The sequence below is a fragment of the Pristis pectinata genome, chromosome 20, assembly GCF_009764475.1.
Source record: "Pristis pectinata isolate sPriPec2 chromosome 20, sPriPec2.1.pri, whole genome shotgun sequence".
Classification (NCBI taxonomy): Eukaryota; Metazoa; Chordata; class Chondrichthyes; order Rhinopristiformes; family Pristidae; genus Pristis; species Pristis pectinata.
The window spans coordinates 17,042,457-17,067,538 of record NC_067424.1 but is presented as its reverse complement, the minus strand read 5'-3'; the positions used below and the strand labels follow the sequence as shown (position 1 = coordinate 17,067,538).

General features: G+C 38.4%; 1 protein-coding gene across 3 annotated transcripts in view; it reads left to right on the top strand.

Annotated features, from left to right (window-relative positions):
- strip1 (striatin interacting protein 1) overlaps positions 1 to 15,931 on the top strand; it is a 39,638-nt gene extending 23,707 nt beyond the window's left edge. Inside the window, exons 17-21 of one of the 3 annotated variants that reach the window (XM_052034784.1) lie at positions 2,617 to 2,717; positions 4,217 to 4,283; positions 6,808 to 6,912; positions 11,066 to 11,270; positions 13,456 to 15,931. In XM_052034784.1, coding sequence (XP_051890744.1) covers positions 2,617 to 2,717; positions 4,217 to 4,283; positions 6,808 to 6,912; positions 11,066 to 11,270; positions 13,456 to 13,553 — 576 coding nt within the window. In that variant the 3' untranslated portion in view covers positions 13,554 to 15,931. The other 2 variants (XM_052034783.1, XM_052034785.1) reach the window with 2 other exon arrangements.
- The last annotated feature ends 9,151 nt before the right edge of the window (positions 15,932 to 25,082 follow it).

Genomic DNA, 25,082 nt, shown 5'->3' with positions numbered 1-25,082 from the left:
CCCAGCCAATTTTAGCTGCTACTTTACTTAACTTGCATGCTAACATTAAGGCTGATAGTGGTTGCAATCACTAAAATCACTATTGTACTCACTAATTACATTCCTGAACCAAGAAGTGGCAGATTTGTCTTCCATCATGTTACATTGTGATATTGAAAATCAAAATTTGGTAATTAATTGTCTGCTGTGTTGTTGTTCAACAGCTCCCAGAAAACACATTGACCTGTTGCTGTCAGAACAACTATGAATGGACAACATGTGTTCTTTTACGGGGCCATACATGTCTCGTGAACAAATAAAAAAAACCTCACGCCTTTTTTGTTAAAGAGGTTGCCTTTGCTGTATCGTGCTTCAGTACTTTTTTTAGTACTACTGTCTTCTTGCTAATTAATTGACCTCCTCTTCCACCCTTTCAAATCAATCATTTGCCATTGTTTCAACTCTTTTCAACATTAATTAATGCTATCCTTTCTGTAACTATTCTTTTATTTGTATATTTATAACATATATTTGGACTCCCTTCCTGTTCTTTGTTCTACTAAGCAGACGGTATACGTGTGATTTCCTTTGCCGTTGTCAATGTCTATTGATGTAATGGAATTTTTCAATATTACTATCTGTTCTGCTGCACTCTACCCCTGAATAGTTTATGTAAATGCTGTATGGATTATAATCTGTATTTTTCATTTAGAAAGCACCATTAACGTAGAAAAGCTTCCTTAAAGGTGAGAGAGAAAAGAAACGGATCCAAAAGGAGAGGATAAAACAAAAACCTAGTCAAAGATTTTTTTATTTGTGTAAAGGAGGACTGATTTATAAAAGCAAGAGTGTAGATACTGCTGGTGGGGCAAATAAATGGACATGGAGTCAGGGAATTATTCCACCCTCCTCCCTGGTCATCACTCCTTGAGGCATTCTGCAACATAAATTTTGAAACTACTCCTGGTTTCTCCTTACTTCCTGTTTACTCCACCCCATCTTCCTTGCCTCCATTTCCCAAGCTTGCAAACTGAAAATTCAACCACAGCTTTTAAACTTTTGGGCCAGCAGACAAGGAGGAAACTCCTTGAATGGCTTTAATATACAGTCAAGGTGCAGTATTTTTTAGTTTAATGAATCTTAGAAATGTAAAGTGCAGATACGGGCTATTCATTCCAACAGGCCCATGCAACTCGTGACTGTGTGGCCAGATTCTGCTCCAACTCCTACAAGTTTGCAGGTGATACCACTGTAATGGGCCGTATCTCAAATAATGATAAGTCAAGAGTACAGGAAGGGGATAGGGAGCTTAGTGACATGGTGTCATGACAACAACCTTTCCCTCAATGTCAGCAAAACAGAAGAGCTGGTCATTGACTTCAGGAAGGAGGGTGGTGCACGTGCTCCTGTGTACATCAACGGAGCTGACGTTGAGAGGGTTGAGAGCTTCAAGTTCCTAGGAGTAAACATCGCCAGTAGTCTGGCCTGGCCCAAACATGTAGACACCATGGCCAAGAAAGCTACCAGCACCTTTACTTCCTCAGAAGACTAAAGAAATTTCACATGTCCCCTTTGACACTCACCAGCTTTTATCAATGCACTATAGAAAGCATCCCATCTGGATGCATCACGGCTTGGTATGGCAGTTGTTCTGCCCATGACTGCAAGAAACTGCAGAGAGTTGTGGACACAGCTCAGCACATCACGGAAACCAGCCTCCCCTCCATGGACTCTATCTATACTTCTCGCTAACTTGGTAAAGCAGTCAGCATAATCAAAGACCCCATCCATCCCGGACAGTCTCTCTTCTCCTCTCTCTTATCGGGCAGATGATACAAAAGCCTGAAAGCATGTACCACCAGGCTCAAGGACAGCTTTATCCCGCTGTTATAAGACTATTGAATGGTTCCCGAGTATGATAAAATGGATTCTTGACCTCACAATCCACCTTGTTATGACCTTGCACCTTATTGCCAACCTGCACTGCACTTTCTCTGTAGCTGTGACACTTTATTCTTCATTCTGTATTGTTTTACTTTGTACTACTACAATGCACTGTATAATGAATTGATCCGTATGAACAGTATGCAAGACAAGTTTTTCACTGTACCTTGGTACAAGTGACAATAATAAACCAATTCCAAATGCAAAGAGATTGTTTCCTCACTTCCCATTTTAAGTGCACAAGGCTGATTTCAATTATAGGTAGTTTTTGATCCTGATAAAACTAACCATGGTTGACAAAGCCTTTGGTAAATCAATAAAACCCATGCTGACAAGAGGGAACTCTTAGCTAGTTACTCCAAAAGGCCACCCATTAGACATAAATTTGGCATTGATGCCAAGTATCAGCATGACAGAATCTGACAACCATCACTGTTTTCCTAAACATCGCCACAGTTGGGGTCAACTATTTCAGCAATCACTTTCATTTCTAAAACATCTTTGATGCTGAAAATTGTCTTATCATGCAGATCAGGTATTGGCTTGGTTTCAGAATTTGGTACAAAGTAAGATAGTGCACTTACCAGCCAACTAAGCAGAAAGCTGTTAGAATGAATATGAGACTTTTTTTCTTTTGGCTGTATTGAGAAGATGTGGATAAACCTGATTCTATGTTGTATTGTGTTTCTGCAGTTTGAGTACATGGCACAGCATCTGGTTTTTGCGAACTGCATTCCACTCATTTTGAAGTTCTTCAATCAGAATATCATGTCCTACATTACAGCTAAGAACAGGTAAGGCCTCTGAACGCCCTTGCAGTGTTTACGCCTGGGATTGTAATCTAATCACTCCAAAAGTTGAATCATTATCCAACAAGTTGCTTAGTGAGTTGCTGGGATCGAGTATTTCTGCTCGTCTAAAATTTCATTGTTGGCTTTTTCAGTTTTTTAACCAGATCCTCCTCTCTAATCTTGGTCAAAATAGGTAACTCATGTGGAGGTTAATGTGGCAGAACTTGTATTCTATGATTGAGTGGCACTCTAGATTGAAATGCCAACCAAACATTTCTCATAAAAATTTCCTTTGTAAATCTGTTTTCATGCACAATGATAAATTGTAGGTTATCCTAGCTCAGCATTTTGCATAGCATAATAGTATTAAGGAGAGGGTGAAGTTTTATCACTTTAATTGCTAGTTTGTACAGAGAAAGACAATTGTGTTAAGGTGATAATCAGGGAACTCATTCATTCACGAGGGAGGAGAGAGTTGCCAGGCTTTAGGAATGAGTTGCAATTCATCAGTCCTACTGAAAATGTGCACATTTGACAAATATCTGACTGCTATAATGTTCCTTGTGGTGGAATAATCATTCCTGATTCTTGCTATGAAATTGAACAATCATCATTGGAATGTTGGCACGAAGGGATCAGATCTCAAGAGAAAAATTGTCATTGGGTGTTCTACCTCTCCTCCAGGCTGAAATTTCTGTAAATAAAGTTCCTAATCTTTTTACTTAATTTTAAATAGCACCACTTAAAACAAACCGAAAACAAACAAAAACATGGGGCTTTATTATTCCATTATTTTGTATTTTCAACAACTTTGGCAGCATGGATCTTAACAAAATGCTATAACTGTTATTCGTAGAGGGGTGCAGGACAGTGGTATATTTCTGATTAGATGACCTAACATTGGTTAAATGTGCATTCTCAATCTTTTCAGTGGTTGATTATATCTATACTTTTTATATTTTTGTGGTTTATGGCCTTCGTCTGACAATTGTGAAGAAAAATTTGAATTTCTGTACCATTTTTATAACATTGAAATGTCCCTAAGTGCTTCAAAAACAATGAAGTATCTTTAGTGTAATACCCTATTATGATGTAGATAGATTTTGCACAGAAGATTCTACAAAGCAGTGAAAGGAACTCCAAAAAATTTACTTAGTTGATGGATAAATAGTGGATTGAATACTGGGAAATCCCCTTACTCTATTCAGACCATCTGAGAGGGTCAATGTTTATGGTTTAAAGTCACCAAAGGAAGGCATCCCTGTCAGTTCAGTGTGCTCTTGGCATTCATTGAGGCGCTAGTTGAGAATATCTACTCAAGTCTTAAGAAGTGGAACTTGAATCCACATTGAGCTTTATGGGCAAGAGTTTTAAAAGGGCTCCTGAAACATGGCAGACAGTACATATGTACCACAAAGTCATCAGTACAAGGGTGTTTATTGAAATTTGATCTTAAACTTGTTTATCATTAACTTCCCACATTTATGCCCATGTTTCTATAGCATTTCTGTATTGGATTTTCCCTACTGTGTTGTACATGAACTACCTGAACTGACAGCAGAGAGCTTGGTAAGTAAGCAAAGTCTAATGTGGTTTATCATGGTCTTCTGAGAGTGATTAGGGTGTTTACAGATAAACTAAGGTTCCAGGAGAAGCAAATGCAGTTCTGATGAGAACATTACTTAAGTTTGCTTCACTGTAGAAGTGTCACGACCTGCTGAGTAAATCCAGTACTTTTTGCTTTTATTTTTTATTTCCAGCATTTGCAGTTCTTTTCCTTTTCAAGGTCATCGATACAGAGTATAATGTAGACGAAAATCAAATGCCTCCTTTGAACAAGGAAGCACAAGATGAAATAGCTTTCAGGGAAAACTAAGCCTTAATAATACAAGAATACTTTTGAGTGACCCTAACACTTTTTAAGACAGTGATAAATGCTGGTAATATGTAATGAGATAACGGATTTTGTTCATTTAAACATGCATGGGATATAAAGCAAGTTCACTTAGCTGTCCCCCAGGCAATGAATATATGACTGAATGTGAATCTGTTAGAATGTATCAGTTTTATTTTATTAAGGCTGTTAGCTGCAGGAGAGCATCAACAAAATTTCTGCAGAGCTACATTGCCTCTGGAGTGAAGTCGCAAAAATCCTCATTTTCTTTACCAAACTTGCACATACCTTTGATTTTACACTTCTGCCCCTGATTTTACTCCATCATTTAAAACCACCTTCATGTCACTGGCCAGTGCATCCTATAGACAAATGGGATTGAAAATTCAGCAGAATCCATTTATAGTGAACTTTTGCAAATTTTGCATAATCCAGTAAAGTTATTGACCCTTAAATAGTGGGAATTAATATGGTCAATTATGTCATTGATTAATTTATTTGTGGAATTTATGCATCTAGTAAATGGTTGTTATAACATTGGAGTACGCTCGTAGTTGGGGAAACTTAAGAAAAAGCTACTTAAAATAGGTGATGTTTGAAACAATCTTGGAAAAATCTTGTTAATGGTCAAGTAGTAATTTAGAAATCTGAGATTCTGTGGAATGCTTATGGTAATGCTTGCTTGTTCTGTTGGCACTCTTCTAAGTTAAATCACTTTGACTATGTGGCAATACTTTTAGTGTAAGGCTCAAATTCATTCTACCATTGTTCTTGCTAATAGTATGACCAGCAGTGACAGAGTTACAACCATCAGCCTTTTGCCCAATTTTGCACAAACAATGCAATATTTAATTAACATAAGAACTTCAGAAGCAGAAGTCCACATGGCCCTTCGAGCCTGTCCAATTATTCATCAAGATTATGGCTGATCTACTCCAAGTGTAGTTGGTGAAGCCACACTTGGAGTATTGAATATAGTTAAGCTGGAAAGAGTGTAAATAAGATTTACAAGAAAGTTGCCAGGACTTGAGGGCCTGAGTTATAGGGAGAGGTTGGGCAGGCTAGACTATATCCTTTGGAACGTAGGAGACTGAGGGATGATCTTGTAGAAGTGTACAAGATAATAAGGGGCATAGATGGAGTGAATACATGTAGTCGTTTACCCAGGGAAAGGGAATCAAAAACTAGAGGGCATAGGTTTAAGGTGAGAGTGGAACGATTTAAAAGGGACCTGAGGGGCAACTTTTTCCACACAGGGTGGTGCGTATATGGAATGAGCTGCCAGAGGAAGTGGTTGAGGAAGGTACTGTAACAATATTTAAAAGACAGTTGGACAGGTACATAGATAGGAAAGATTTAGAGCAATTATGGGCCAAACTCTGGCAAATGGGACTAGATTGGCCTCTCGGTCAGCATGGATAAGTTGGGCTGAAGGACCTGTTTCTGTGCTGTATTACTCTGATTTCATCAGCTCCACTTTTTTGTGCTATCCCCACATCCCTTGATTCCCTTAATGTACAAAAATCTCTGCTTTGAGTGAATTCAATGACTGAGCTTCATAGCCTTCTGGAGCAGAGAATTCCAAAGATTTGCCACCCTCTGAGTGAAGAAATTTCTCCTTGTCTCATTCTAATTACTTATTCTGAGGCTGTGACCTCTAACTCTGCATTCCTCAGCCAGGTCTACTTATGCTCTCTGTATCCAGCCTTTCGAGTCTGTAAGAAATTTAGAGCTTCCATGAGATCACCACTGTGCCTTTCCACATTAAGTAGATATAGCAGCAATATTCCAACATTTCTTGATTTGATAACATCAACTGAATCATTGAGTACATAGAACATCGAATAGTACAGCACAAGAACAGGCCCTGTGACCTACTGTGTGTGTGCTGACCATGATGCCAATTTAAACTAATCCTGTCTGCCTGAACTTCGTCTATATTCCTGTATTCCTTGCCTGTTCATGTGCCTGTCCGCATGCTTTTCTTAAATGACTAGATCCTTACTGGTTTGTCAGAGAAGTGTTGTATCAAGGAGATGATTGATTATTATAGACAAAGTCTTTATGAAATAATGTATTTTATAGAACTAGCAGAGTTTAAGAAAACAACTGTTTTACTGTTCTGTGCTGTTACAGATGTAACTTCATTTCTGTGATGGCAGAAGGTCCTTAATATTGGTATCTTTTTGCCCCACCTAGGAAGCAGGTGATAACAACCAGTTCTGCTGGCGGAACCTCTTCTCCTGTATAAACCTCCTTCGAATCCTTAATAAATTGACCAAATGGAAACATTCCAGGACCATGGTAGGTATTGTGGAAGTCAATTGTATAATTAGGAGTAATTTATAATTTTCTCATCATAAAAGCAATAATTTCATTTTTAAAACTAATTATCCATGGAAATAAAAAGACCAAAACCATGAATGCTTGAAATGAATAACCAGTTCAGATATTTATAGTTTACTCATCATTTCGGGTGCTGATGTACTTATAGAATCATAGAAGCATACAGCACAGAAGTGAGCCCTTTTGGCCCACCTCGTTCATACTGACTGTGATGCCTACCTGCACTGATCCCATTTTCCCACAGAAAGCCCATATCCCTTTGTCTTTCATATCCAAGTACCTATCCAAACACCCTTTAAAAGTTGTAATCATAGCTGATCTACTACCTCCTCTGGCAGCTTCTTACCAATATTCACCACCTCTGTGTAGAAAAACTTACCCCTCAGATCTTTAAATTTTTCCCCTCACTTTAAATCTGTGCCTTCTCGTTCTGCTCTGTCCTGGGAAAAAGATTCTGACTGTCCTGTCTATGCCCCTCATGATTGTATAAACCTCCATAATGTCAACGCCCTCCACCTCCTAGGTTCCAGTGAGAATAAACCCAGCTTATCCAATCTCTCCTTATAATTACAACCTTTCATTCTTGTACTCAGTGCCCGAACTGATAAAGACGAGCATGCAATACACCTTTCTCACCTCCATGTCTATCTTTGGCACCACTTTCAGGGACCAATGTATTTGTACCCCCCTGCCATTTACTGTGTATGTCCTGCCCTGGTTTAATTTCCCAAAATGCATCAGTTCACGTTTGCCTGAGTTGAATTCCACCTGCCATTCCTTTGCCCACTTTCTCTGTTGATCTAGATCCTGTTGTAACCTGAGACAGCTTTCCTTATTGTTCACTAGACCACCAATTATGGTGTCATCCGGAAATTTACTGATCATGCCAACTACATTTTCATCCAAATCGTTAGTATAGATGACAAACAGCAGGGGACCCAGTACCGATTCCTGTGGCACACCACTGGACACAGGCCTGCAATCTGGAAATCATCTCTCCACTACCACCATTTGACTCCTTCCATCCTGTCTGGATTAAATTCCATCTGCCACCACTTTCAGCTTATACTTATTCTTTCACATTAACGTTGTGAGATTTAAATGGCTTCAGTTCAGTGTCAAGTGTGAAAGCTAAAATCTTAAAAGAAAAGGAAAATGACTTCCTTGGGATTCTGACATTCCCTTTGCTTGCCCACAGCCTAAATGTTATGCTCCTTTTAGAACTTCTGTAATCTACAATACTTCATTCAAAAGTTTGTATCTTAAGGAAGTTTGACTGGTAAATGGGATGATATAATGTTTCAACAGACTTTAGCTATGAAGATCTACCATCTCCTTTATTACTAGCTGCTATATCCTGTATTGCTTGGGTTATTATGTAAGCAATCATGTTTGCATTGATTTCCATGCAATCAGGTTTTATAGCACTCCTTGTAATTTAATAAAATCTATCTTAGATATATAATTATTCCATGAATAATATAATTAGGGGGTTAAAATTATATAGCCTAACTAAAGTTACCAATTTAAAATAGAAACACTGAAAATAAATATGCAAAAATTACATTTATATTTCTCTTTAGGTATATACATATGCACACTGTATAAAAACTTGATTTCAGTATTGAAGTGCTTCAGAACACACTGTTTCTTTCTTTTGAAGTCAGTGTAAAAATGTATAGATTATTTTATCTCAAAACTTGGAGCAATCAACATATAGCTGACAATGGGAAAAGCATCGAGTTTCAAGATTAAGGCCAATAACTTTTACTGATTGTCCTTGCGCTTTGTTAATGCTCATAGCAAATCTGAGTTGAATGGAGAACTGAAGTTGCTTGAATTGAAAAGGTAGATCAGGTGAGATATTTGGTATCTGAGGGATGAGGACATTTTCCCCAACAGCATTATCAGTCATTATTGTAGTCTCAGTTACACGTGGTAGTAATTTTTGAGCTGATGATCTTGTGCTATTGCAGAGGATTGGTGGATCCAAATTCCTAAGTAGCATGATTGGAGCTCCTGCTTTTAGTTCAAGATTATGTGAGGGCACAGAGAGTTTAAAATTCCAACAAGAAAATGTACAACCTCATTAATATTTGTTGCATTGTCAATAGATTTATATTGTACAGGTTGTCCGGGATGGCTTGAGAGACAGTTTTGATTAATGTCCTGCATGGCATCATTTTTTGATGCTAAAATTGTTGTTTCACATAACCATTGGTAATTCAAATAGTGTTGAGTAATATCAGCTTGCATCAGACCATGAAGTGATGTAACAGTTTGGCCCAAGTTTTTTCATCAAAATCATTCCTGTTGAGTCATGTTTAATTTCCCCATTGCCTATCTGAATAAATTTGAAGTAAACTCTCTTGCAGATGAATCACCTGGCAAAAGTGTTCGCATATAGGTCTTCAAGTGTAATGCTTTAACATTTTTCCAAATATATGATGCCTTAGCACGTGCTTTCAATTCATCTCCTTTAGTATCTCCTGGAATTACAGGTTGCATTTAACAAAATCTTGCAACATGGATTTAATCATTCCATGGCTGTTTTGTGATCCATTGTACATTCACCCCAGACAATAAGTTTACAATCTTTTAGAATTTTTTTTTCCTTTGCTGTCTCTCGACCAGGGTTACATTTTGGAGTAACACTGTCCACATTTGTGAAATTTAAAGGGAGTTTAACATCCGAATGGGAGATTTTCTCCACCTCGCCAACCACCACCACCCCCCGCCCCCCCCCCCAACCCCCGGTCTGAAGTGTTGAAGTAATACCTGATGATGCCATGGCCAGAGCAATCAGCCAAAAGTAGAGTAATGAGGAAAGCTTTTCCACCAGAAACATTTAAAAAAAGGATTCTTTGGTCATTGTAAACAGCCCTTGGAATAGTATCTCAGACATTTCTTTGGCATCTCACTAAACTTGGTTCTTTCTCTCGGATATATTCACCTAACTGGTTTAAATTGTAGCTGGTCTCTCACAGAAACTAATTGCACAAATTTTCAGTTTCTTTTTGTGGTTCAGGTAGATAAAAAGTACTTGGGTCAGGTCTACCCAAATATTTAGTACCTCCAAAATAAATCTTTAAAAATGTCATCAATTTTCAATGAGGTGGTGTAGCGGTTAGCATAACGCTTTACAGCACCAGCGACCCGGGTTCAATTCCGGCCACTGTCTGTAAGGAGTTTGTACGTTCTCCCCATGTCTGCGTGGGTTTCCTCCGGGTGCTCTGGTTTCCTCCCACTTTCCAAAAGGTGTACAGGTTAGGAAGTTGTGAGCGTGCTATGTTGGCACTGGAAATGTGGCGACACTTGCGGGCTGCCCCCAGAACACTCTATGCAAAAGGATGCATTTCACTGTGTGTTTCGATGTATATATGACTAATAGATATCTTTTTAAGATAAGATTTTAAGATCTTAAAATCTTATCTTAAAAATTAGGGCCCCTTTGGCCTATGGAGGGCCTCCTAAAGGGGTTTTAGAAAAACTAAAGTTGCAGTGCACATCCTTATGCTAAACTCAACTGCATTGCAAAAATTTCAGATTTCTAGGTTGTTTCTTTATTGAGCTATGCACAGGGTACACACATTCTTCTTGATTTGCTCTGCAATATCCCATTCTTTTTCACCATGGTGATGATGGATATAATTTTGAATTGAGACAATATACCCAATTTCAAAACAACCAACTTCAAAGAAAATCTCTGATGTACCTCAAAAATAGATCTGAACAAAATCTCACCAATTTACAATGGGGAAAATTAGAATTGGCTTCCTTTCAGCTATGGAGGGCCTCCTATGGAGGTTTTAGAAAAAAAACTAAGAATATAATACATATCCTCATGGTAATTCTAACTTGCATGCAAAATTTCAGATTTCTAGGTTATTTCTTTACTGAGCAGTGTGCAGGACACATGGACGTTCAATTTTATTACATTTCTTAAGATAATATAGCTGCTAGTCTCCAAAAATCTGTTAGAGAATTCATCTGCTTACCAAATTGCAGTTGGCAAGATTACTAAATATTATTTGTAAAATACCATTATCCAGGGAGGAATATTTTAGGAGCTGCTATCTTCAGTGAAAGAGACCAATTTTTATTTTTCTAGATGCTGGTCGTTTTTAAATCAGCCCCAATCCTGAAACGAGCACTCAAGGTAAAACAAGCCATGATGCAGTTGTACGTCCTGAAGCTACTTAAGGTGCAAACCAAATACCTGGGGCGCCAGTGGCGGAAGAGCAACATGAAGACGATGTCTGCGATTTACCAAAAGGTGCGCCATCGATTGAATGATGACTGGGCTTATGGAAATGGTATGTGACCAATATTTATATTTTTGTAACACACAAGATTGGAAATATAAATTTTAATGTTTTTAACATTTTCTCTACGGTGATCAAATACCTGCTTATAATTTTTGTTTCATCTGAACAGATGCAAAATCAGCTTGCTATAAAGGCAGACTAAAGTGATGAGAATTGTTTTAAACATATGAGCTAAAAAGGAACGTCTGATTCCTCAGGATGCCTTGTTATATCACAATATTTCAGTGCTTCGTGTGAAGTTAATTACTTTGAAGTGCAGTCACCAATGTTGCAAGTAAATATATTAACCTATGAGTGCATCTCTAGATCTCTTAAATAGCAGTTCTGTTTTGATGGTTACAGATAAGTGATGAATAATAGTTTTTGAAATACTGGGAGACTACCTGTGCTATTTAGATTTGCAAGAAGATCATCTAAACTCCAAAATATAGTTTAGTTCTGTTCAGCATTACACCTGCAAGAAATACTCCAATTCTGCCCACCGCAAAACGACAGAGTGATGCCTTTATTTTAATATTTTCGTTCTTTGGATGTGGGCAAACCAGTATTTATTGGATCTTCCTAATGAGAAGACATTAATGAGTTGTCACCTTGAGCTGCTGCATTTCAGATTTGAGAGTATTCCTTACATCTGGCTGTCAGACCAGGATTCTGGGATTTTGACCCAGCTACAAACAGAGGGTGTGTGTTGCAATTGGATAGTGTGTATCGTGAAGGGGAAATTGGAAGTGATGTAATAGTATTCTTTTGTACCTGATTTCGGCATTGGAATGGAAAAAAGTACACGCTGCAGCCAAGATGTACACGTGATGGAGGGAATGGATGTCTAAGTCAGACTGGTGAATCTTGTATAGTGTTGAGTTTCTAGAATATTGTCATAGTGTCATCCAGCACAGAAACAGGCCCTTTGGCCCACCAAGTCTGTCCCAACCATCAAGAACTAACCACTAACCCCATTTTATTTATTAACTTTCTTCCTTTTTTAACTTTATTTTATTGTTGTTGCAAATGTATTCATTCAGGCAAGTTGAGAATATTCCATTACATAATAGTGCCTGCTTAATAGGTGATCCATGCACCATCTGAAGCTCTGTCCAGTGCTAGTGGGCCATGGTTGTAGTGTGTGCAATCCCTGGATGGCACTGCAATAATTCATCAATACTGTTTTGGCATTAACTCTCTAGCTTGCAGCTTCCCCCATCTGGGAGGACGTGTGCAGCTGGTGTTGGAGGGTACTTTCATATTTTCCTTGGTAGTCTTAACCTGGCATTGGAAATATTAGTGTGGAATACGAGTTCAAATTCCTGGAGTGGAGCTTGAACCAATCTTCTTTTGATTTGCATCTGTGTTAACCGAGCCAAATCTGACTAGGTAGATTAAACTAAGATCTTCACTGGGGACAGAGTTTTTATTTGAAAAGGATCAATTGGATGGTGAAACTGGCTGGCTGAGGGCTGTACAATGGTTAGAAACTGGGGGTTTTATTGGGTTTCCAGCTCAATTAGATAAATGCAGAATCTGGGCTATCTTTTTATTGCTGTATGAAGATGTAATGCATTATTTGGATGAAATACTAAAGATTGAATCTAGGTAGGTATTCAAGTAAACATTTTTTTTAATCTGTAAGCCCATTGAGGAATATGATGGAATTGGTATTCTGGAATAGATTTTCCATCATCACACGCTAAATCAGTGACATACCAGACAACCTGTTGGAAATCTAATTTAAACTAAAAATGTTTTAAATACAATTTGCTGATGTTTACAAATATTATTTTTAGATCTTGATGCCCGTCCGTGGGACTTTCAAGCCGAGGAATGTGCATTGAGAGCCAACATTGAACGGTTTAACAGCCGCAGATATGACAAAAACCCAAGCAACCCTGATTTTGCCCCAGTGGATAACTGTTTACAGAGTGTCCTGGGGCAGCAGTTGGTATTGCCGGAAGAATTCCAAATGAACTATGATCTTTGGCTTGAAAGAGAAGTTTTCTCAAAGCCAATCAGCTGGGAGGAGCTTTTGCAGTAATTTCCAGCTCTATTTTGTACATTAGTCTATTGTTTGTAACAGTGTATAAATAAGTTGCTAGGTTTTTCAGGCTGTGAGAGAGATTATACTGTTTAATTTATGACAGGAATTCTAGCTAAGTTTCTTTCTATCTATTATTTATAGTTTTGAGGCTAAGTGCCATACCACAAGGACCTGCTGGGAAATGCTTTTGTGGATATTGGGTAAGGCATCATTTAGCTTGTGATGAGGCTGATGATTGAGCACCTTAATCACTTCTCACGTTACATGGTTAAGGTCCTGGAAGAAGATCATGCCCACTAATGCTGATAAGAAAGTAGATGCAATGAGAAAAGCAGAAAGAAACGGCTTTGTTCTTGTCTACTTTGGTTGCTAAACTTGAGCAAGAATTTCACCCTGAAGGTGCCAATAAAGGGAAACCAATTATTAGCTACCACTACTATGGCAAGTTTTGAGTCAAATTACTATAGTGGTTCTCAAATGAACCTTTACTGTTAATTGATTTTGTTTTTGTTTCTGAATGGACCAAAATATGCTTTTTGGTGGCAAAGAATGCAAATGCAATGCTTTTTGATATAACTGTCCTTGATTGATTTTTTTAAATTTTGTTTCCTCACATCTCTCAGTTTTGATGACCATCACAAATTTTTACTTTCTCCCGGGACCTTAAAACTGTGGAATAATTCATTTATTCAAGATATCAATTTTTTGATTCATTTTATTTTTTTTTAACCTGTTTTAGTTTCAGATGTATTATGGGCTGTAACTTTTCACCTTGGTTCCTCGTTAAACATAAAGAGCTGTTTAGTGGGATGTAATCAACTGAGGGACTAGTAGCATTGTGATCTGGTGTACTTTTTGAATTGTTCCTATTTAATCATTATGTATGTAAAGGCAGATTTTTTGACCCTGGTGCAAATTTTGGTCATTGTGAACTGAAGTTTGGTTGTGTGATTTAGTGTCTTTTTGCTATTCTCAATTGGTCATGACCAAATTATGATTGCACATTCAAAGAGTGCAAGTCGAAGGATCCCACAATATTGAATTCCAATGTACCAAAATTTATGGAATTCCAGTAAACCAAAATTGTTTTGGAGAATTGCAGTGAGCTTAGTCCATCTTTTTCACTCTCGTGTGTAGGAATTTGATGGATTGAATTATTTGCCATTAATTTGCATTTTATGAAATTCCAATGGTTCCCAATTCACTTTCATTGTTTAGAATCCTATTAGACTAAATTCAACCGATATGCAACTTCCAATCCAAGTGCAAAGAACCCATGCTTATTTGGAATATATACTGATTCTTAATGGCCTTTTGCCAATATTAAGCATACTGAAGATTGTTACCTACTGCTACATGACAAACATTTTAAAAGGTTAAACATCACTGTTTTGAAATGTATATTTTAATTTGAATATTAGTTCTGTCAATTTGCTGAATATATTATTTAATGTGTGGTGCAAAGGTTCACTTGATTTTATCACAAAGCTAGTTTTGGAGATTGGGACTCAAGTTCATTCTTGTACCCTAGAAATGTGTGATACAGTAACTCATGACAATAATGTTGAAAAATCATTGAAGACTATGACTCGTATTTTGAATCTGTAAAGGTTCCTCAACCTTTAGGTTAAGACATTGCAGGCTATGATTAACGTTTACAGGGCAAAGAAAGAAAATTGTGCCACTTCCCATATTGGAGAATGTACCCTCAATCAACCATGTATGTTTTGAGTTATTTAGATGTGAAATGGATGTGAAATTGGTGAAATGTTACTTATCTGTTCTTTAGCAACTTGAGCATTGTGGATGATACACTAAACTATGAAAATGGTTTATCAACATTACTGCCCTGATGCACTCTGTCTGCCTCTTAGTGGCTTTCAATTAATAAGAACATTCTAGTTTTGCAATGTAAAATTTTCTTAAGATAACTTGATTGTTATTTATCAAAGAGTAGTGAAACTAACAGTGCAAATGCTAGAAATGTGCAGCACATCAGTCATCTATTGAAAGAAACATTCATCTGTCACTTTTTTCATATTTTCCACATTTCCAGCATTCAATAAGGGCCTGATTAATCTTTGCACATTTCCACCTCTAGCTTTGCTAGTCGTATACCTACATATTTAAATTGCAGTTGAAAATTGTTTTTTCAATCAGCTCCTCACACCAATCCTTCAATAATCCTGGGCTACTCTTCTGTACATTGGGACACCAGTAGTACCTCTTTTTTCCCTTCTAAATGCATAATATGGACTGCTGGACCACGGAGGTTCTGTTAATTTAGACAGCAAGCATGACCTTCAAAGCATATTAATCATAGTAACAAAAGGTTCCTTGGAGTTAGGACATTTCTGTCTAAGCATTGCTACAAAATGCAATCACACTGTATTCCTTGTTACGGTGCTGTATTAATATAGATGTGGATATTTAACACAAGGTTTTATGTCTGTTAGTAAAGTAGGTAATTTCTGTAAATTTTGTTTTTGAATTCTTTTATTGGAGTTGTATCTTTTTCTGTTTACTTTGTCTTTTCACATAGGCTGTTCATGTTTTGAAAAATATGGTCTTGACTTTGTGAGGTATATGGGAATAAAATGAACATCAACCCAGAGAAGATGTTATTGAAAGTTGTGACATAAAGCCTGGCCAAAGAGACTGGTTTTGTGGAAACCCTCAGAAGAATGAGATGTGGAGATGCTAAGACATTCAGACGGAATTATTGAGTTTGGGATTGTACAGGGGATCATTCTGACCAAAGATGCTGGAGCGTTGCAGATATCCAGTAAAGTATCATGATAACAATGGCATAAGTATTTTCTGCAGTAGGTAATAAAAACAGTAATAATTTCAACCAGATGTCCTTTAGCCAATCCAGCTCACCTAACCAGAATATTTCCTTTGTCGCAATTAATCCCACTATCAACATCATTCCTTTCAATCCAATTTATGCACCAAAACATTCCCTTGCATTTCCAATAACCAGTGTTGTTGTTGATTCTGTTAAAATTCATTATTCAGATGTGGGCACTGTTTGTAAGGCCAGCATTACTATCCACCCCTAATGATCCTTAAGAGGGTGGTGATGAAGCCACATCTTGAACCACTGAGATCCTTCTGGTGAAGGCAATCCCACAATGCTATAGGATAGGGGGTGCAGAATTTAGACTCTGCAACAATGAAGAACTGACAATACATTTCCAAGTCAGGATGGTGTGCGGCTTGGAGATCTCCAGCTCTTGAAACACAGTAAGTTTACTCGTTAATATTAAAAATCATAAAAGTTGGGGTAAAAGTTCACTGCTTTTCTTTTGTCGTTGCCTTGATTTGTAGGTATGATCCTCTGTGCTTAAATTCTATACATGGTAGAAAAGTACAGTCTTTCTCAGTATCCTGCCAATGACTGAAAATCCTTTCTTTGCATCTGCAATAAAAGAATATTCTTCTCTGTATCCCATGTAATAACTGGATACTCATCTGAAATCAGGAAATAAAAGGCTACATACAAAACCTCATTCTCACCAAGAACAAAGTTTTAAGACAACCTCCTTTGGAAGTACAGTTTATATTTCCTGTTATGCATTTCAAGTATTTACTGAAGCCCTGGAATATTTCTCCTGCTCTGATCCTTCAAGTGTATTGCCATTTAGACATAATCTGCACCAAGCTATCCACAATTAAATCTCACAAGCTGCATTCCCTGTTTAAGTCCTATGTGAAGGTAGATTTAAATTACTACTGTTAAAGAAACCAATGTCTGCCTCTTGTCATGTGCCAAGACTTAAGATAAGATATCTTTATTAGTCACATGTACATCGAAACACACAGTGAAATGCATCTTTTGCATAGAGTGGTCTGGGGGCAGCCCGCAAGTGTTGCCACACTTCCATTGCCAACAGCATGCCCACAACTTCCTAACCCATATGTCTCTGGAATGTGAAAGGAAACCGGAGCACCCAGAGGAAACCCACGTAGACACAGGGAGAGCGTACAAACTCATTACAGACAGTGGCTGGAATTGAACCTGGGTCGCTGGCGCTGTAATAGTGTTACCTTAACCGCTACACTACTGTGCCAAGGTTCCAAACGCAGGTTCTTGCTTTTATAGGTTTTCTTGAGAGAGAACGATGTTCATAAACATGATGCATGATGAAAAGTGGGTCAATCAGACCCCAAGTGTTTGTTAATTCCTTTACAGTGACCTCTGATTTTAAGTTTAGCTAAAATCCAGCTATATCACTTCATTACTATGTCACAAACCAGCAACAAAAGAAACACACTGAGCATGATTCAGTGTTAAAAACTATTTTATTAATCACTACTTATGATAATACGTAAAATAAAAGTAAAAATGTTAGTATGTTAGAATTCAAAAATGTTAAACCTCGAACGTTAACCCCAAAACTAAACTCTTCGTGTGTGTGTGTGGCAAAGTCCAAAACTCCCAGTTCCGGAAAGGTTCTTTAAGTTCAGTTCCGCAAGCCATAAGGTGAAACATGAGCAAGGGCTTCTTCAACAACCACCGTTGTCTGAAAATAAGATGTAGATGTAGAGAAACATAGAGAGAGTACATACGAAATCCAAATGTTCCACGATGGAACCCAAACGACACTTCAGTGTTTACTCGGTAGTGACTTCCTCACCCCGAAAAGCATCCGAACCGTGGTCGTCCACACACAAATACCTGTTTCCTTCTACAGGTCAGCAACAAAGTGAACTCCACCGGATTACTTCCAACTTCCATACATGGATTTCAGTGGCAAACACAGTTATTGTTTCTCATCCATCGATAGAGAAAACAAGCAGGCTGGTGTCTCTCTCCCTTCTCTCTCTCTCTTCTTCTTCTTCTTCTGACTTCTTCAACAACGTCATTACGTCCTTTATCTTCTATTGACGTAAGCACGCCCCACACACATACACACACACTCTCTATCTTAAAGGGACTTTCACTGAGTCCGTAACACCTCCCACCTAAAAAAAAATTTTCCCAAGAAAATTTTAACCGCGCATACAGTTAGTAATGTTAATAATTATCATGCTACACAACTACAGACTATCAGATTAGTACAGATACATCTTTCCCATTTAACATCGGGAAAGACAATCAGCAATCACATTATCTTTGCCTTTAATGTGAGTTATCATGAGATCAAACTCTTGCAAAATTAAACTCCAGTTTAATAGCCTTCTGTTCTTGTTTTTGACTCGGCTCAGAAACACCAATGGGTTATGATCTGTATACACAGTCAATGGTTTCTGAGCGGTGCAAACATGTACACTGAAATGTTGCAAGGCTAAAACAAGCGACAGTAATTCTTTCTCTATGGTGGAATAATTCTTTTGATGCTCATTAAATTTCTTTGAAAAGTAAGCTACAGGATGGTCAATATCATCAAGGTCACCCTTCTGCAACAACACAGCTCCTGCAGCTTCATCAATGGCATCTACTGCTAATGAAAATGGCTTTTCAAAGTCAGGTGATTTGAGCACAGGATGGTAGCATAAAATGGCTTTCAGCTTCTTAAATGCTTCTTGACAAGAATCTGTCCAAACAAACTTTACTCCCTTCTTCAGAAGATTAGTTAGGGGAAGAGCAATATCAGCAAAATTTTTACAAAATTTTCGATAATATCCAACCATTCCCAAAAATCTTCTAACAGTCCTCGTACCTGTGGGAATAGGGAACTCAGATATTGCTTGAACTTTTGCCTGAACAGGAGCTTGCTTGCCTTGACCTACAACATAACCAAGATACGTCACAGTGGCATGGCCAAATTCACTTTTAGCCAAGTTAACTGTAAGGTTAGCCTTGGAAAGTCTTTCAAACAACCTTTCTAACGCAGAGATGTGATCCTCCCAAGTATCATTCCCAGTCACTAAGTCGTCAATGTAGGCATCTGTATGTTTTAACCCATGAATCACTGAATTAATCATTCTTTGAAATGTTGCCGGAGCATTTTTCATTCCAAATGGCAAAACATTGTATTCATACAATCCAGAAGGGGTTACAAAGGCTGAAATTTCCCTTCCTCTATCTGTTAATGGAACACACCAGTACCCTTTTAATAGGTCAATCTTTGTAAGAAATTTTGCCTTTCCCACTCTGTCTATGCAATCATCCACCCTAGGAATAGGGTAAGCATCTGACTTTGTTACAGCATTCACTTTCCTGTAATCTGTGCAAAATCTAACAGTTCCATCAGGTTTAGGTACAATAACACAGGGCGAACTCCAATTTGAAGTAGAATGTCTAATAATATCATTTTCCAACATGTATTTGATTTCCTGATCAACAAGTTTACTTTTTTCCACATTCATTCGATATGGGTGTTGTTTGATTGGTTTTGCATCCCCAACATCAACATCATGGGTAATTATCGATGTTCTGTTTGGAACATCTGGGAACAGATTTTTAAATTTTAAAATTAATTCTCTCATCTGTTGTTTTTGTGAAACTTGTAAATGGTCCAACTTCGTTTCAAGGTTCTCCAGGATATTTTGGTTTTTTAGTTTCGATGGAACAATATTTGGTCTAAATTGGCCTTCCTCAACATCAACATCAGGCATTCTAGAAACAACCTTTACACCATCCACCAAGGCCACAACTGAATCCCTCTCATAATAAGGTTTTAGCATGTTTACATGACAGAGTTGTGTTTTCTTGCGTCTATCTGGTGTTTTGATTATATATGTTAGATCAGTCACTCGAGATTCAATAACATAGGGTCCAGAAAAACGAGCTTGCAAGGGATTATTTTGGCTAGGGAAAAATACCAACACCTTTTGCCCCACTGCGAATGTCCTAGGCCGAGCACGTCTATCAAAATATGTCTTCATTCTTATCTGGCTTGTTTTCAGATTCTCTCTCGCTAGCTGGCAGACTCTCTCCAACCGAGTTTTAAATTTTTGGACATAGTCCAACAGACTCAAGTGAACTTCCTCATTAACCCATTGCTCTCTTAACAACTCCAAAGGTCCTCTCACCCTATGTCCAAACACAAGCTCAAACGGACTAAATCCGATTGACTCCTGGATCGATTCTCTAACGGCAAACAAAAGTAAATGGATACCTTCGTCCCAATCCTTGGTGTTTTCAAAGCAATAAGTCTTCAGCATATTTTTGAGAGTAGAATGAAATCTCTCCAGATCTCCTTGAGATTCTGGGTGATATGCAGATGATACAATCTGCTTTGCTCCCAGCTCATAGACTATTTGTTGAAAAATTTTTGACATAAAATTACTACCTTGATCAGATTGGATTTCTTTTGGCAAACCAAACAAGGTAAAACATTTTACAAGAGCCTTTGACACCGTCTTGGCCTTAATATTTCTAAGGGGTATTGCCTCTGGAAATCTAGAAGTGGCACACATGATGGTTAACAAATACTGATTTCCAGTCTTAGACTTTGGTAATGGGCCAACACAGTCCACAATCACCTTCGAAAAGGGTTCACCAAAAGCAGGAATTGGTTTCAAAGGAGCCACAGGGGGTTTTTGATTTGGTTTACCTACCATCTGACATGTGTGGCAGGTTCGACAAAACATCACCACATCTTTTCTCAAACCAGGCCAATAGAATTGTTTCAAGATCTTCCCTACAGTTTTATTCACACCAAAATGACCACCCAAAGGCATACTATGGGCCAGGTTTAAAATCTCATCCCTATAAACTTTTGGAACAACAACCTGATGAATAACTTCCCATTCCTCAGTAACAGGAACATGAGGAGGTCTCCATTTCCTCATTAACACTCCATTTTTGACATAGTATCCAGTTGGCACCTTTTCAATCTCCTCACATGAGAGAGCTTTTTCTTTCAATTCTGTCAACTCAGGGTCCTTTGTCTGTTCCACCATAAAATCCTTCCTCGACAAAGACAAATCTTTAAATTCAGGCTCACTGTAAGGATGTTGATCCTCCAGTGAAGACAGAAAAGTCTCAGATAAGGCATCAAAATTTTCTTCCTGTTTAGGACTGTCACAAGGAACTACATCAGACTGCACCGGACTGTCTGTCTTGGCTAATTCTCTAGCTCTAGCTCGAGTCACCGCACATGATGGGTAAACATCTGAATCATCCTCAGACTCATCAATCCTTGGTTTGGTTGTTAACCGTACCACAGGATCACTTTCTCCATCTGCAAGGTCATTTCCCAATAACAAAGAAACTCCTTCCACTGGCAAACTAGGTCTTATCCCTATCTCGACTGGTCCTTCTACGAACTTTGACTTTAAAATCACCCTGTGAAAAGGGACAGACATGGTCTCACCTGTAATGCCTCGTACTAGATTTACTTCAGCAGTGTCACTTTCTTCACCAAAATTTAAAACACTGTCCAGCAAGAGAGATTGACTAGCCCCAGTATCTCTAAGAATTTTCACTGGCACCTGGGGTGACTCATCATTCAGTGAAACAAAACCCTCTGATACATACGAACGGAATTCCTTTCTCACCTCCTCCAACTTTTCCGCTTTTCCCTCTTGCAAGGACTGGTCTTTAACAGCATCTCCTAAACCTTTTTGATTTTTAATTGCCTGAAAGCAAGCATTGGGCCCAGCTTCCTTCTTTTTCTTCAAAAGGGCACAATTAGATATCACGTGGCCAGGTTTCCTACAGTAATAACAAGTACGCTCAACAGGTTTCTCCAGCCCTGGCTTCTTTTCATCCTTTCCTTTTTGATTACCTCCCAATTTAATCTCTGGTTTACCTGGATTGTCTTTGTAACTCTTTTGAAAGGTTTTAGGTTGTCCCCATTTGGATTTATGGGTTAAAGCATAATCATCTGCCAACCTAGCAGTTTCTTGTAAAGTTTCCACTGCCTTTTCATTTAAATATGTTGTTAATTCAGCTGGAACACATCTTTTAAAGTCTTCCACCAGTATCAATTCTGTCAATTTATCATAATCCCCATCTACATTTTTAGCCAGGCACCATCGTTCAAAACATATTCTCTTTCCATTGGCAAATTCCATATAAGTCTGATCTGCAGATTTCCTCAAGTCTCTGAATTTTTGTCTATAAGCCTCAGGGACCAATTCATAGGCCTTCAAAATAGCTTGTTTTACCTTGGTATAATCAGCTGCATCCTCAACAGACAAAGCAGAATAAGCTTTTTGAGCTTTACCTTTAATCACACTCTGTACCATAAGAGCCCATCCTTTCCTTGGCCAGTTTGAACTCACAGCAACCTTTTCAAAATGTTGGAAATACTGATCAACCTGATCTTCTTCAAACGGAGGGACTAATCGAACCTCCCTGCTGGCTGAAAAACCATCATCAGAATCAGATTCCGAACTCCTACGCTTCATTTGTAACTCATGCTGCCTCTTTTTCTCCTCGTTATCCAGCTCCATCCTCTTCAATTCCATCTGCTTCATTGCTAGATCAGCCTCTATCTTCATCTGAGTTAGCTTTTGTTCAGTCTCTAATTTCTTTTGTTCGGCCTCTAATCTCTTTTCCTCTCGTTCAGCTTCTAATTTATTTTGTTCTCGTTCGGCCTCTAATCTCTTTTGCTCTCGTTCAGCCTCTATCTTTAACTGGGTTTGTTCTCGTTCAGCCTCTATCTTTAACTGGGTTTGCTCTCGTTCAGCCTCTATCTTTGCCAGCTGCACCTGTGCCTCAGAAATTGCTATTTCACTGCCAGGAAACTGTTTTAACACTTCCTTCTCAAACACCTTCTTTTCCACATAATGGCCAGCTATCAGTCTCTGAATATCTGCCTTTCTCATAGACTGCTTTACTTCTGTAAGGTTTAGCCTTGTAGCAATCTTTATCAAATCATCCTTTTTCGCCACCTCCAATCCTTTTTGGGTTGGTGACTCCAAAAATGCCTTAATATCCATTGCTGCTGGTTTCCACACACACAAGCCAATTAAAAAGAATTTGGATTGAATCCCGAACAAATCTTGTCAATCTGGGGAATGATCCCAGATGACACTCGTTAATCTTTGGATTGGATCCCGGACGAGCCCCCAATTTTGTCACAAACCAGCAACAAAAGAAACACACTGAGCATGATTCAGTGTTAAAAACTATTTTATTAATCACTACTTATGATAATACGTAAAATAAAAGTAAAAATGTTAGTATGTTAGAATTCAAAAATGTTAAACCTCGAACGTTAACCCCAAAACTAAACTCTTCGTGTGTGTGTGTGGCAAAGTCCAAAACTCCCAGTTCCGGAAAGGTTCTTTAAGTTCAGTTCCGCAAGCCATAAGGTGAAACATGAGCAAGGGCTTCTTCAACAACCACCGTTGTCTGAAAATAAGATGTAGATGTAGAGAAACATAGAGAGAGTACATACGAAATCCAAATGTTCCACGATGGAACCCAAACGACACTTCAGTGTTTACTCGGTAGTGACTTCCTCACCCCGAAAAGCATCCGAACCGTGGTCGTCCACACACAAATACCTGTTTCCTTCTACAGGTCAGCAACAAAGTGAACTCCACCGGATTACTTCCAACTTCCATACATGGATTTCAGTGGCAAACACAGTTATTGTTTCTCATCCATCGATAGAGAAAACAAGCAGGCTGGTGTCTCTCTCCCTTCTCTCTCTCTCTTCTTCTTCTTCTTCTGACTTCTTCAACAACGTCATTACGTCCTTTATCTTCTATTGACGTAAGCACGCCCCACACACATACACACACACTCTCTATCTTAAAGGGACTTTCACTGAGTCCGTAACAACTAAACATTGGTTTAGCCTCATCTGGTGTATTTTTCTGGGCACAACACTGAAGGCTTTAGAGAATGTATGTAGAGATGTATGCTGATGGTTCCAGGGATTACAGTTAATTAGACTGGAGAAACTTCCCTGTAGGTCAGAGAAAACAAAAGATTTGAAAAGATATTTAGAATCATAAAGAGTTTAGATAGAATGAATAGAGAGAAAATGTGTTTCTGTATACCTAGTTCAGTTTATCTGTTGCAGAAGCCCTGTTCGTGTCTTAGTTACCTCCGGACTTTAGAGCTGCACAGTGTTACAGTTAGGAGACCTGCTGCCTCAGCTTCAGTGACCAGGTTCAATCCTGACCTTGGGTGCTGTGTGTGGAGTTTGTTCTTCTCCCTGTCACCATGTAGATTTCCTCTGCACGTTCCAGTTTCTACTACATCCCAAAGATGCACTGGTTGGTAAGTTGATTGGCACCTTCAAATTATCCCAATTTGTTGGTCAGTGCTAGAATCCAAGCAGAGTTGGTGGGAGTGTGGAGACATTAAACTGCAATTGGTGTATGAATAGTGTGAAATTTTTTATGATTTATATTTATTATTTTTATAAATTTTAAATTTATGTGTATTATGTAATATAATTAATCATTTATATTTAATTTATAATTAAGACTTGGGGTGCTTGATGGTCAATACAGACTCGATGGGCTGAAGGGTCTGTTTTTTTACTGCGACACTTATTCCTCTTTTGAACCAGGTGCAGTCCTGGTTGCCGTACTATTTTCCACCCTCCAACAACATATACTGTACATCTAAAATGGATTATCCACATCCATGCTTGCACTCAGCTGGCTTCCCCATCACCTGTTTAGCAATGACCTCACTCTCAGTGATATTTCCATAGTGTTGTGTTCTTGTCTCCCATGTTGATGCTGTTCCTCCTGAGCTTATGAATGCCCAACTTATGTACAGCCCGTACATATGAATGAGCATCTGAGAGACTGGCAAGATGGATTTGCTGGCTGACTCTTCTGCCATGTGGGAACTCGGTGCATGGCTGCACTTCTGACTTGCAAACTTCAAGTTACTCACA